The 13801-nt window shown below is 53.7% G+C and overlaps 8 protein-coding genes across 8 annotated transcripts; 4 read left to right on the top strand and 4 right to left on the bottom strand.

Annotated features, from left to right (window-relative positions):
• Positions 1-823: 823 nt before the first annotated feature.
• On the bottom strand, positions 824-1981 carry M409DRAFT_56689 (uncharacterized protein; the record flags this gene model as incomplete). The annotated part of the gene is made up of 3 exons (XM_033813372.1): positions 824-1068; positions 1149-1821; positions 1895-1981. 3 exons carry the CDS (start codon positions 1979-1981, stop codon positions 824-826), a joined length of 1005 nt encoding a protein of 334 aa, XP_033665313.1.
• Positions 1982-4139: 2158 nt separating this feature from the next.
• On the top strand, positions 4140-5038 carry M409DRAFT_25300 (uncharacterized protein; the record flags this gene model as incomplete). The annotated part of the gene is made up of 3 exons (XM_033807628.1): positions 4140-4676; positions 4744-4902; positions 4955-5038. The coding sequence occupies 3 exons, from the start codon at positions 4140-4142 to the stop codon at positions 5036-5038; spliced, it is 780 nt and encodes a 259-aa protein (XP_033665312.1).
• A 536-nt stretch (positions 5039-5574) lies between these two features.
• Positions 5575-6475, bottom strand: M409DRAFT_67921 (uncharacterized protein; the record flags this gene model as incomplete). Its single annotated transcript, XM_033817611.1, has 2 exons — positions 5575-6120; positions 6188-6475. The coding sequence occupies 2 exons, from the start codon at positions 6473-6475 to the stop codon at positions 5575-5577; spliced, it is 834 nt and encodes a 277-aa protein (XP_033665311.1).
• Positions 6476-6870: 395 nt separating this feature from the next.
• Positions 6871-8406, top strand: M409DRAFT_67920 (uncharacterized protein; the record flags this gene model as incomplete). The annotated part of the gene is made up of 1 exon (XM_033817610.1): positions 6871-8406. One exon carries the CDS (start codon positions 6871-6873, stop codon positions 8404-8406), a length of 1536 nt encoding a protein of 511 aa, XP_033665310.1.
• Positions 8407-8992: 586 nt separating this feature from the next.
• On the top strand, positions 8993-9517 carry M409DRAFT_25297 (uncharacterized protein; the record flags this gene model as incomplete). Its single annotated transcript, XM_033807627.1, has 1 exon — positions 8993-9517. The coding sequence occupies one exon, from the start codon at positions 8993-8995 to the stop codon at positions 9515-9517; it is 525 nt and encodes a 174-aa protein (XP_033665309.1).
• A 131-nt stretch (positions 9518-9648) lies between these two features.
• M409DRAFT_25296 (uncharacterized protein) lies at positions 9649-10386 on the bottom strand (the record flags this gene model as incomplete). The annotated part of the gene is made up of 1 exon (XM_033807626.1): positions 9649-10386. The coding sequence occupies one exon, from the start codon at positions 10384-10386 to the stop codon at positions 9649-9651; it is 738 nt and encodes a 245-aa protein (XP_033665308.1).
• Positions 10387-10877: 491 nt separating this feature from the next.
• On the bottom strand, positions 10878-11585 carry M409DRAFT_56684 (uncharacterized protein; the record flags this gene model as incomplete). The annotated part of the gene is made up of 1 exon (XM_033813371.1): positions 10878-11585. One exon carries the CDS (start codon positions 11583-11585, stop codon positions 10878-10880), a length of 708 nt encoding a protein of 235 aa, XP_033665307.1.
• A 1152-nt stretch (positions 11586-12737) lies between these two features.
• M409DRAFT_25294 (uncharacterized protein) lies at positions 12738-13209 on the top strand (the record flags this gene model as incomplete). The annotated part of the gene is made up of 4 exons (XM_033807625.1): positions 12738-12936; positions 13002-13057; positions 13110-13143; positions 13199-13209. 4 exons carry the CDS (start codon positions 12738-12740, stop codon positions 13207-13209), a joined length of 300 nt encoding a protein of 99 aa, XP_033665306.1.
• Positions 13210-13801: the final 592 nt, after the last annotated feature.

The following is a 13801-nucleotide window of genomic DNA, read 5'->3' as shown; positions in this document are numbered from 1 at the left end:
GAGTGACGCGTTTGTGAAGAGACGGGGTTCTGGCTTGCGGCGGCATGGGATGGGGTTCTTGGGTGGGCCGGGTTGGGCGTGGTGGTGGGTTGATAAGGAGGAGACGCGTTGGGGAACGGTGTGAAGAGTTGGGGGTTGTTTTGGAGAATTTTGAGGCACCGCGGTCAAGAGCAAGCAATAGCGCTTTGGATGTGTTGTCCGGTTGGGTGGGAGCCTGGCATGCGGCACGCGTGATATTGCAGGAGTGGACTTGGACACACTGGTACAGCCAGCTCTTCGCAGCCTGCGCGCTATGGGGTCTAGAGGCAGGTTGTTTGATTCTTGTCATGGCTGTTCTCTCTCATGGCCAGAAGGCCTGCAGCCAGAGCACTCCACAGTCCGTCGAGGAGGTAAAGGTCTTAAGCCTGCCGCTCGCTCGTACTCTTGAGACGTGGGATGACGGGCAGGTAAGAGTTGGCAGGAAGCCCTCCATTCTCGTTACGAGTTTATTGTCCTACTTTTACAGACTATATGTGCTCGCGTAACAGTGCTGTAACGCTAGAACACGTGAGGCTTTCTTCTTGACTGTCCAGAGGCAATTTTCTCTTACAAGTAGCCTCGCGTTCTGGAATTTGTCTGGATGTGTACAAAAACGCAACATGGAAAAGGCTGACTGCTACACAGTATAATAATTCGTATTTACGTGGATTTCCATTCTGAAATCTTCAGACGCCGCAAACATTCCTCCGCTGTGACTTCCAAGTTCTTCTCCATCTCACTAGGCATCTTTAGCGACTGGGTGGTAGAATCGCTTCCAGAGTAGCCCATTGCCTGAGATGCTCTGTCACCACCAATTCGTCACCTCGTCATCGTCTACATTGTCATCGGCCGTCGAGCTCATTGGGAAATTATTCCTCCTCGCTTGTTCCTGCCTGCGTTCTGCAAGTTCCCTCATAGGATACACGCCTCTTGACCAGCTTGCTTCATGGGCCAATCCGTGACCGGTTTCGTCACCTTCGAAGCAGCTTGCAGTCTTCACCGGTTGTGTGGGCCTTGAGTAGTCACTGTCGCCTCTAGTCGATGCTCGTTCTGATAGCAAAGGGTCGCGTAACTTCAATTCATCCCTTGGTCGTGCCCGAAGCTGCCATTTGAACCAGGATCATTCCCACCGCTGCCGTCAGGTTGTTGCATGTCGCTGTCCATCTCGAAATCGAACTGCTCTAACTGCTCGAACTGCTGGATACCTATGCCACTCCATTCCGAAACTGCAGATTGAGGATCTGAAGAAAGCGGTGATGGCCACGTGAAGTTCTGTGTCTCCAGGGTGCCCAGATTTTGCTGCTGCTGCTGTTGTTGCCGCTGGCTCGATCTTCTCGACGAGGAAGGAGCAAAAGCTTGCACTTGCGGTTGGGGCGGTCCTTGGCTCCAGTAGTTACTAGAAGGGATGGCGGAAGCTGTCGAGAAAGAAGCGCGAGCACGAGCATGGTCGAGGTGTCCCTGGTGGTCAAAAGCATGCGTCGACGGCGTGTCTGGTGCCGATTGCACATCTCCCGCGGACGAGGCGGTTTCTTCATTCTTCAAAGACCTTGCATTCTCAATCCCATCATTGGCTTCTCGCAGTGTCTCTCCAAGACGGATTCGCGCCAGCGTCTCTGTGGCTTCTTGATCGCTGCCGTGTCGTAGAACGTCGAGGATGTTCATGGCGCTGTCAAGCTCCCGTCTCTGTTCGTCGAATTCTTGCCGTAGATGCTGTCTCCTCGTCATGCCCTCTTCGGACACATCGTACGAGCACTCGATGCCACGCGCCGTGCATCGAGAGCATGTCGGATGTTTGCCGGAGCACTGGGGAAAGAGAGAGTGGTGAGTCAGGACGAAAGCAATAGCCAGGGCGCAATCGGGGAGGATAAGGGCTCACCTTGACTTTGGACGCACGACATGCCTGACAGGCATTTGCAACCTGCGACCGCCTCGAGCCTGATGCGCTTGCTTTCGCCTTGGTCATGTTTTTCCAACGGGCTGAGTAGTAGAGTGGTGGAGGTAGCCCCGAAGCGGCTTTTCCACGCTTTGACAGCTGCGGCTCACGTGTTGGTATCCCTTGCTTATAGTACTCGCACTGGCGAGAATGGTGATGAATGATGATCGCAGTGGCAAAGTCATAGGGATGTTGTCATCCAAGTCATTCGATGTAGTAACAGGAATTCTGTGGCTACTTGGTTATGGTGCCGTCTCCGAAGTCACATCGTGCTTGCGAATGCATTGGTCGTAGGTCTCGGTACTGCCTTCAGCTTAGAGAAGGCGACCCACTCGTGGGAGGTGTGTTACTGTCTGTGGGTCTTGCGATGTAAACCCCTGATGTCCGAGTATTGTCGCTAGGTGTATTTCACGGCTATGCCCCTCCCAGAATGAACCGTCAAATGGAAAGCACAGCCACGTTCACGTAAGATACGTGTGCCTCGAGAACTGCGAGTACATAACTGACCGGTGTCCATACGTCACTCACAGATGCCCACGAGAACCTTACCTGCCCGAAGCTAATTTTTCCTCAAGATCTCACGGCGACGGATCCATCTCCGTGGCGTATGCCCACACCCGTCTGCCAGTTTTTCTATATAACCAGGCAGCGCGACACAAAAGTTGCCTGCATCTGCTGCTCCTGACTGTCGCACAACCGTCGCCCGCGAGCTCAGCAAGGTGGGCAGGCCTTCTCGCGGCATCCTGTTCCTTGGCACAGTCGTTAGCGGGGACTCACGTGATGCATCTCGATCGCATCGAGTGTCATCGGGTTGACGTGCGTCCTCAATTTCACTCACTGAAATTTAACAGTCTGCTCACCACCGGGATGTGGCACTGAGGTTGTTGGATGTGTTCCTGGTGATCTTTGACCGCGATGCGCCTGTCATGGGCGACAGCGCATTACCGTCCAAACGTGCCTTACAGATCAAAATGTCAGGCCATTGGTATCACGCCATAGCGAAACGACATCGCTGAGAAAACCACCCCGCGGCCCCCTCATAACGGCGCAGGACAGAGACATCGAGCAAGATGCCTACCGGATTCGCAAGGTCCCTTTGGAGCTGTCAGAGTCCGCATCAACCAAAGTGGCAAAGTGTCTCCTCCACATTGGACCCACACCGGACGTGTCCTACATTCTCACGCGAGATCTGGTTCCTAGCGGTGCATCGGAAAAGTAATCAGGAAGGTCGTCAGCCTGCCAGGATTGCTCGCTTTTAGCCGCACATGGTTTCATGCCCTCGTCGAACCTTCAATGACGACCCTAGTATGGATCGAGAGTTCTTTGGGCTTAATGTTTGCCCAAGTTAAAGGAAAGGTCCCAATCCACGGTGGAGGATTTCCGGCTCGCCACTGCACATATTAGAGAAGCAGCATGTATGGACCGTCAAGTCGATTATTGAAGAATCGCCCTGTCGATGCGGTACTGCTCGACTGCAGTGACAATATCGACTTGCAGCCTCTTGGCCCCTTGTAAGTGAATGCCTGTACCTTCGGGTTGAGGGCTAACGGACGGGAACTCTATCTTGAAATGGACCGTGCCTTCCGACTTTACGTTCTGGAGACAGTACGTCTAGGAAGGGATCCTTCATAGCCTCAATAACACAGTCGCTGCTTCTGCCCACGTAAATGCCCGTAAATCTAGTATATATCTGGTCGTTGGCGAAATTCTCCTCATCATATGTCGTGCATTGCGTCCCTCCAGAGACGTTGAAGGCGGTCGCGAACAACACGGTATTGAGGTCTGGGTCTCAACGTCGCTCCCACAGCGGAGCCCACGTAGAAAACTCCCTTTCCATGTCCGCCTCTGAGCGATGATGAATACAGCTCAGAGCACGTAGCTGATTCGATTCGCGGATGGAGTAGATCGTTTCGTCTCTGAAAACATCAGTGCGCGTCCCTCTCCATCCTCTGGCCAAGGGCTCAAGTCTTGATCCCATAGCGCTGGTGCCTCGTGATGGTCATGAGGCTGCGTTTATGTATGGTGTACGAAGGTGAAGGGAGAGAGTGAAGTGAAGAACGGAGTTGGGACGTTTGAGAGGCAAGTCGTTTCTCCGCGGAATTGATTCCGCCAAGCCAATACACCTCAAGGAGAACTTCACCTCTCCGAAACAGCACCCTCCACAGCATCAATAACATCAACGCCGACCATGCACTGCACCGCCCGAACGCTGCTCAGCGGCGTCCTCACACCCCCACTAACACGCACAACAACCCTCCCACCGTCCTTCCTCCTCCCCGCCCTCCAAACCGCCTCCTTCTCGAGCACACCCTCTGCCATTGCGCGCCAAAAACGTCGCAAAACCCGCAAAGACGGCAACCCCCAACGCGGGCAATCCGCCCTCCACCGCTCCGGCCTTAAAAACGAGAAACTCCCCGTAAAGCTCTCCGCCCTCCCCAAACCCGTCCTCGACCCGCGCGAACGCTCCGAGGTAGAAGTCGACCCGGACCATGGACTCTGGGACTTCTTCCCCTCAGACCGCAGCGCGATGGCGACGCCCGCGGAACTGAACGCGCATGGACGGGCGTGGACGGTGATGGAGTTGCGAGGCAAGGACTGGGATGATCTGCATCGGCTGTGGTGGGTGTGCGTCAAGGAGACGAATCGGATCAAGACGTATGCGGCGGAGAGGGAGCGGATGGGGAATATGTATGGGGCGCATGAGAGTGATAAGAGGATGCTTGAGGTGAGATGAAACAATATTTTGTTTGACTACGTGGCATGTGCTGATGATGGGAATTTTGTGCTTCTAGGTCAGGAAGACGATGAAGGCTATCAAGCATGCCTTGACGGAGAGATGGTATGCGTGGGATAATGCTCGTAATGCGGCGATGGAGGATGAGGAGATTAATATGTATGCGGATTTGGATAATGGCGAGGCGGCATATATTCCGAAGAAGGATGATGGAGAGGTATGGCACTTATTTGCACGCACTGGAGTATCCAGAGACTGACATCGAATAGGCACTCGCAGAGTCGACAGCTGCGGTTGACAGCACTTTGCCTCCTCCGTCGAACCAGCCACCGCAACAAGAGACGCGGGCTTAGATGAAGCACGTCGTGTCCTATGTAAAATACGTGTACAGACTTTCAGCATTCCCGAACTAGCCTGCCTCCATGACAGCGATTATCGTTCCATCATCGAGGCTCAAGGGGATCCTAGTCGCATGATCCAGATAATGTTACACGGACGCAGAGCTGCACAATTCAAGACGCAGGCCACTCAACACACAAGCCATTCCAAGTCTCGCAGCTAACTTAGCTACTGTGTTACGACGGGGATGGATGATTAATCCATGTGAAGCCTTCGTAAACTGTGATTTGAAGCTCGATAAAAGAATCTTTCCGCGGCCGCAGATGCCCAATCACCAACCAATTTCAATGTCATCTCCAATGCATCTCCTCGAATGAACTACATTTTCATCTGCGGTGTTCCAAAAATACGTATTAAGCGGTTCTACACTGTTGTACAGACCAAGACACATAACCTCCCCGCAGCAATGGTATCTCTTCGCTCTCAATCAAATGTCCACATTACACCATCCACCCAAGTCATCCCATTCCACTCACTACATCCTTCTCTTTCAAGTACTCTTCTTCGCATCCTTAGCCTTCAAATGCCACTCCATAACCTTCTCAAAGATCCCCTTCCCCCCACTCTCCACCACATCCCCATGACACGGCACAATCCTCTCGAAATCCCACCCCGCAATCTTCCTCATACTCTCATTGAACCGCGGCCGATCGCTCGAACTCGCGCCATACCACAGAAACCTCTTCTGCCACACCGCACTGCCCCGCGTATTCTGCAGCGCATTGAAGATCCGCGTCAAGATCCCCGTCGTGGGCGACACGTCCGTCTTGCTGAACTGCTCCCTCGCGGGGAGGTTGAAGAGGAGATCCGCTTGGATGAGCGTTTTGGAGGGCCGGTGGTTGACGATCAGTTCTTTGTTTGGGTGCACGGGGACGTATTCGACGTCGAACTCGGCGTCGAATTCGGGGGTTATGGAGGGGGCGGGGCCTTTGTCGGGGAAGAGGATGTAGTTTGCTTGGGGCAGTTTGAAGTAGTTTTGCTTGTCGCGGTAGGAGGGGAGGGTTTCGGGGGCGAGGATTTTGGCGGTTGGGTAGGCCTGGCAGGTGGGTGGTTAGTGGTTGGCACCTTGATGGTGTGGGTGGGTGGGAGGTATAAGAACTTACTTTGTGCCAGCTTTCGAGAAAGATGTGGTGTTCTTGGTCTGAGGCGACGAGGTACTTGACTTCGCCCAGGGCGTCTGTTTCTTTCTTTGCGGTTTCCGTCAAGGCGACTGGGGAGAAGACGGCGACGCTGCCCGTTGCGAGGCGCACGAGGGTGCCTCTGCCGCCGATCTTGATTCTGCCGAAGCGCAGGAAGGGCGTGGACATTGTGACGACTTCCGATGTGACATGGCGGATGACCATTACCTTCTCCGGGTCTGCGGGTATCAACTTGTGTGCGCTGGCGGCCATCTTGCTGAGAGTTGAGGTGTAAGAGCTGAGAAGAGAAAGAGCTGGTATACTTGACCACGTCAAAGGGAAAGAGGAGGTCGCCTGTCCTTATACTCCGTCGACCCCTACGCGAGGCGGCAAGGGTTCATCACGACACTCGACGTCAAGGATCACAATTCGAGCGTCTGGCCCTGGGCTGAGCATATCGCCTCGCCTCGCATTGGACGAGTCTGAGACGACAGAGGTGTTGATGACGTGCCGTCGTCATCTGATGCACAAAAACACAAAGCCCGCCCTGCATCGCACATCGGCAACGTGGTTCGGCCCGGGCTCCGGCGACGCTCACTTCATCTCAACTTTCATAAGCCTCGACAAATCCTCCACCTTACGGCCGAACAGGGGCAATGGCATTCCAAATGGCTATCAGGCCATCGATGGCGAAGCTTCTAGCCTTGCCACCCACCCTGAGAAGGGCCGTCTTCTCAGCGGCAACGTCGTCGGTCACGAACCCCGAGATATACGATCTTGTTTGCGTAGGAGGAGGTCCGGCTGGACTGTCTCTGGTATCAGCCCTGCGATCGAATCCATCGACGAAGAACCTCAAAATTGCCCTGATCGATGGGCAAGATATCACGACTACCCGCGAGCCTAACGATCCGAACGCTTTCTCGAATCGATGTTCCTCCTTGACGCCCTCGTCGGTACGCTTTTTGAAGGAGAATGGAGCGTGGGATCATGTCAATGTCTCGAGAATACAGCCGTATCATGGCATGGATGTGTGGGATGGAGTGAGTGGGAGCAAGATACAGTTTGATCCCGCAGATCGGATTGGTGGGAGCATTCTGGACACCATTGCACAGGCAATACCGGGAAGTCGACTGAGTGAGAGCAGAAAGAAGTATGAGCTAGGGAGGGATACGCATGTGGCGACAATGTGTGAGAATGCGAACTTGACATCCGCTCTCGTGCATCGATTGCGGGAGACGGCACTTGAGTTTGAGATTCTGGATAAGACGCGGGTGGAATCTATCCAGCTGGGGCCTGAACCACAGGATGAGACGTCGCTGGATCTATCGCAATGGCCGATTGTTACTCTGCCGGGAGACAGGAACATTGCAGCACGCCTGCTTGTGGGTGCAGATGGCGCGAATAGCCCCGTACGCCAATTCGCGGGTATCTCTAGCCACGGCTGGGATTATGGCCAACACGGTGTTGTTGCCACCCTGCAGCTCAACCAGACGTTCGGCGAAGACGAGCTGCGTACAGCGTACCAACGCTTCTTGCCGACTGGCCCAATCGCTCTTCTGCCCTTACCTGGAAATAAAGCCAGCCTGGTCTGGTCTACATCAGCAGCACTCGCCTCGAAGCTGAAGCAACTTTCACCTGCAGACCTCGTCACCATGGTCAACGCTGCGTTCCGTCTCATGGCCGTCGATCTCAATTACATGCTTACCGACGCATCTTGCAATGTCGAAGAAGAACTCAAGTGGCGAGAGCCAAACACAAAGGCTACGGAAACTGGTCTGCCATCTTACTTCCCGCGTATCACCGGTGTCCAAGAAGGCACCGTCGCATCATTCCCACTCCGCATGCGCCACGCCTCGACATACACAGGCCACCGCGTCGCCCTAATCGGAGACGCCGCACACACCGTCCACCCACTCGCCGGCCAAGGTCTCAATCTAGGTCTTGCCGACGCCGAGTCTCTCGCCAAGATCATCGGCAGAGGTGTAGAACATGGCATGGACATCGGCAGCTGCTGGTGTCTGGATGACTATAATGCTGAGCGCTGGGCGGCGAATAATGCTATGCTTGGGGTGGTGGACAAGTTGCAGAAGTTGTATTCGGCTAGTTCTGGACCGGTGGTGTGGGGGAGGAGTCTTGGGTTGGATATTGTTAATAGGCTGGGTCCGCTGAAGGGTGCGTTGATGGGTGCTGCTTCTGCGAGCTAATTCAGGCATTACTGTACGCCTCGATCGCCTGGATCTCTACAACATCTTCATCTCCAATGAGCGGTCGGTCCAAGACACAGTTCCTGAACCCGCCTCTCGGTTTCAACTTGGAGCCGTGTCTTTCAAAAATTTGCCCACAAATAACTATTGCCAAAGACAACACAACACTTTGTTGTTGTATCAGAGAGTGCGTGCTGCTCAATGTCCGCTTTGCAAGACATGCCGATGACTCACGATCTTTGACCTCCATCGACGCCTAACAAGACTGGCCTTGTAAGACAGCACAATCTCTGGGAGACAACGCCGTCTGAGACAGGTAGACCAACCATCATATGTGTCTACCAACGAAGGGTATAATAAGAGCAGCCAAATTCGCAGAAGAAGCAAACAACTTCTACACAGCATCCGCAGCAACTTCATTTTCGGTCAATCATACAAGTCCATAAGATCATCTTCTTACCAACACACCAATCTCGCAACTTCGTACGGAGCAGCTCGTGCTAGCAACGTGCGTTTTCCATCAACGCCAGCCACGTCTTCATCAACCTGCCCTTTAGCAACAAACATCACTTCCCAACCAACAAGAATGGCTCAAGCTATCAACATTCCCGCCTTGCAAAGCGAGAACAAGCAAGCCTTTCTCGACCTCGGTTTCAAATACACCAAAGCCCGCGCCAACAACTTCTTCCGGCTCTGCGTTCAATACGCCAAACTCGAAGGCGGACGCGTTGTCAAGCAAAACTCACTCAACGACCTCCGTCTCTCCACCCTCGACGTTCTCGACTACATCGCCGTGACCTTCATCCAGAACCTGGGCGAGTACCTCTGGCCCGCTGACATCAGCCAACGTAGCCATCTTGAGGGCGCGAATGCGCTGCTGGGGAGTTGGTCGGGAGGTCTGATCGCTGACGTCCATCAGAATTGTCAGACGCCTGGTAATCATGACCGCAGCTGGTGGCAGGAGAAGGTCAGGAGCCCGCTGGGGGTCAAGATGAAGCGGTATCTCGAGGTGCTGGAGAGGGTTCCTTCGGTCATGGCGCCGGATTTTGGGGCGCCGACGTATGAGGAGATTGGGCCGTTGGTGGGGATGGTGCTGGATACGTCGGGTTGATTGAGGGGGCGATTGATGGGGTCGGAGGGTTGCCGTCGAATGACCGATCGATAAGGTGTCGTGTTTGAGATGTTGGAGGGGAAGTTCTCGGTTCCGGCGTCAGGGATGGCCAACATGTTGATGGAGTCGGTCTACGCATCCAGCAACAACGAACAATTCCCATCCACTTTCTCAACCCCTACCTCGTCTTCACCTTTCATCTGTTCCCCATCTCCATCTCCTCCCTCCCGCCCATCCCTATCCCCCCTCATCCCCTCCTCCTTTTCCCTCAAAAACTCCCCAAACAACCTCCTCGCCCAAAACAAATCCCTCCACACCCCCCGCCTCTCCTCCCCCCTCATCCGCTCCCCCACCCTCCCAACCGCCCTCCTCAAACTCCCCTCCACATCCCTAACATGCACCTCCAAAACCTCCATCAACCCCTCAAATTCCTCCTTGGAGTACTGTCGTCGATCCACCAACAAAACCGGCCAAACAACCACCCTACACGCCCTCGGAAGTCGACCCCGAATTTCCCGCGCGATGCGCTGCACGACGGAGCGGAAATAGTGGATGTCCTGGCCGAAGTTTCCTGCGGAGCTTGGGATGGAGATGCACAGGCTGCGTAAGTGGGAGGTGTCGCGCGGGCTGATTGTGTCGAGGAAGGATGGGAGGTGCGAGGGGGTTGTGAGATGTATGGTGTTGAGGGTGTAGAGGAGGTGGGAAGTTTCGAGGTGGAGTTGGCGGCTGGTTTGGGGGAGGGCTGTGGGGTGTTTTGGATTGGAGGGAGTGGTGGAGGGGATTTGGAGGGGTTGGGGGAAGGCGAGGGCGTATTCGAAGATGGTGAGGCGGAGTTCGGGGGGGAGTTTGGAGAAGGGGGAGGATTCCATTGCGTTGGTTTGTTGTTAAGGGAGAGGGAAGGCAGGAGCAGAAGAAAAGGGATATTTGAAAGGGTGGTCGATCAAACGAGATCCCAGCCTTGTGGAGCGGCAATTTCAGCTTTGTACTACCTCGACGATGCAAGGGGCACCACTTTATGTAGATGCCGTCAGCCACTTCTACTTGGGCGCAGAATGTCCAAGAGCGTAACCATTTCCGGAGTGTGCATGCAGGATGAATGTAATGAGAGGCCTCGCTTCAGTCGTCAGATTGTTTACCTCATTCGGCTAATTTTGAGCTGAGCTGCATAAGTGCCTGGAGGATGAGGGCTGTTCTGTTCGAGCTGCCATGCCATTGCCGCATCCACTTCTTTCCCCCGGTCCTCTTTCGGCGTTGGCCCAACTTCATCACTTCATCAGTTTCTCCTGTTCTTCGTCTTGTGCTCGGACGACCGTGTACTTGCTGGCCACAGCAGAGCCTCGACAAGCGTAGCCGCTCATCCTCAAACTGCGCGACCCGACGTCTTAATCTCTACCATTGCTTCTTGAAGCGCGGACTGAAGGGGTAAGCATTTGTAGTATTCTATAAGTGCTTCCAAAGTTGGAATCGCAGCGAAGTCATCCGTGTATGCTTTTACTTGCACGATCGCTTTTGAGAGGCCTTCACCGGTAGCGTCGACTCGGAACTCGATCTTCGGAAGAACATTCTGTCGGTAGAACGATGCATCACGGTAGTCGGAGTCTTCCTCAGAGACGCAAGCGAAGAGCTCGCAGGCTGGGTTGCGTGTTGCGAAGGCACGGAGAGCTCTGAGCTGATGTTTGATGTTGCCACATCCGCGCAAGTTCCTGGCATAATATGATCTCTCCAGATCGACGGTGATGCGGCGGAGGGCCGCTGCGTTTGTGTCACCTATGCTGTCACAGAACTTCTTTAATAGGCCGGCCTCGTCTCTCCTGCTCACGGGCTTCTGCTTGCGCAGCTGGAACTGAAAAGTGTTGAGGTGGTAGAACATCTGCTTGGTCTCGCCCCTGATTTGCCGCCAGACGGCAGTGATGGCCAGAGGTCGCTTGTGAGCGCTTCCGTCTGCGATCCGAAGCTTGTGGGAGTCTTGCTCGGCAGTAATCTCGAATGGTTGGTCGAAGGGAAGGACGAGTGAGTAGATGGCATTGCGAAGCTCTGGTGACAGCTTGCCGAACGGTGAGTCGTCCATCTTGATGTTGTTGGTGCTCTATTGGAATGCAAGTTGCAAAGGCGTGTGTTTGTTGAAGAAGAGGGCTTTGCGGGATTTGGGCGGGCGCTAGTCTCGCTAGTGTGTCACATGCTGAAGTTTATGACGCTCATTCACTTGCGTGGCCCGTGCGAATTCAGAGCTCTTCGCGCCTGCGCGTCACGATCAAGTAGCTTGCAATATCGTCGCATGCTTGCTCACTGTCTTGAGAACACGTGCGCTTTCATTGTTTCTGTGACCCGAGAGCTTCTTCGGAAAATCGCTGGCAGTATCGCCAGAAACATGTGTCTTGCATGATCGAGAATAGAGTTTAAGCTTTGGCGACAAGCTCATCAATGTTCCTGGTCTAATCAATGTGGTATACTGCAGGGTTTTTGCTTCGAGCCAGAATGCCCAGACCCTTAGCTGCCGAAGCAGTTTGAAATACGATCCAGAGCTCGTTCTCCCGAACATTCGGAGAGACAACTGTGTCATGTAGCTTGTCCCATGTCGTTCGACTTCGCGAGCTGCGACGAGGGTATACGCGCACAGTGGGTGTGAAGCACGGACTGGCGCCCGTGACCGCAACTTTGGTACGGTACCACGGAATTGCTATTCCAAGAAATGCTTGATTCAACAACATCTGGTAGACAACGGTCACCCCGCATTGAAGATCATTGAAATCCCAACAGAAGGTATGGCGTGGATTTTGATGTTGGTGGTCCAGCGAAAGATGCTCTCATCATCGTCTGTCAAGCAATTGCTCGCTCGGTCTGCCAACCCAAGTCAGTGGGGTGATGCTCAGACTGTAGACGACGAGGCTACTCAATAGTGTGCAGAAGCCTAGCACTCTTTGGATTTCGACTGCCGTTGTAAAGCCCATGGTACGACCACCGGCTTAATTGACTCTTCAAGCGTTGAATGTCCTCAAGCAGTGAAACGAAATTCACTCCACAACAGTCGAAAGCAATCGCAATAGAAACCCATCCCTAAACAACAGTCAATGTCAGTGATTAGCGATGGACAATGGAGTATAAGTAGACGACTCTCTTCCTCCTCAGACTCATCATCAGCACAACAACCATCCAACAAATCCAAACAACCCAAAAACATCCTCTTCACTTCCGACCTCCAAGTCACTCGCATCTCGCCAAAATGCAGTCCATCTTCAACATCATCTTCGCCACGGCCGTCGCCGTCAGCGCCACCGCTCTCCCTGACTCCTCCGGCGGAAGCGGCACCTGCGCGGAGGGCAAGGACATCTCTTGCTGCGTGACGGACAGCAGTGGCAGCGGCACCGCCGGCAACGTCCTCGGTGGAGACTGCCTGCTTTCTCAAGTCAGCTTGCTCTCTCGTGAGTTCTACGCCCTGGTCTCCCAAGTCGCGTGATGGGTGTGGATTGCTAACGTCTTGAGCTAGTCCTCGACAACCAGTGCCCGGCTGGCAACACTTTCTGCTGCCCAACCAACTCCGACGTAAGTGCATCGTCAGTGCTTGCTCTGGTTCATGAACTGACTTTTCTCGAAGGGCACTCTCAACATCAACGTTGCTTGCGATCCTAGTAAGTCTTCTCTCGCAGTCTTTTCTTCCTTTGTGGTGCTGACAACGATCTCCAGTCAACGCTTAAGTTTCAGCGGTTCTTGGACACTCTTGGAGTTGGAATCTCGTATTAGATGGCATTGCCTAGATACTGTTAATTGTACTCAAAAAGTAATTTCAAGATACCCATTCGAGCCGTTACTGGTTATCTCATCACAGACTCTCATCGCACCTCCCTGACATCTTTCCAATGGACCCGACGAAGAAGACGTTCATTCTGCAAGCCTCCTCAACATACGAAAGACATTAGGCCAAGTACTTGTAGGTGCTTTTCCAGACGCGCAAATGTGTAGGCATTTCGTGTCATCCGCCAGCCTTCGTCGTGTATGAGGCAAGTTAGAAATTACGCTGAATGCAATTGGACGATTCGTTCTGGGAGACCTCATTGATGGAATCGATGCAGTATCATAGCATGTATTGGGAGGTGTAGGTCGGAGGGAGACTCGCAGAGGAAGTGAGGGAGACTACGGTGTACCACAGTGCCATCTCACACTCGGCTTGGTGGATATGGAACTAGTACACCGTACTATCGTCAATGTCGCGAGGACTCCCGAGAAACTCTTAACTTCACCTGTCTCAGCCTGATATCGCTTTGTAGCGTCTTCTGTTTGTCTGTGATG

The sequence above is a fragment of the Zasmidium cellare genome (assembly GCF_010093935.1).
Source record: "Zasmidium cellare ATCC 36951 unplaced genomic scaffold M409scaffold_26, whole genome shotgun sequence".
Lineage (NCBI taxonomy): Eukaryota > Fungi > Ascomycota > Dothideomycetes > Mycosphaerellales > Mycosphaerellaceae > Zasmidium > Zasmidium cellare.
Note: the sequence above shows the minus strand (reverse complement) of the source record. Positions and strands in the feature narration are given on the sequence as shown.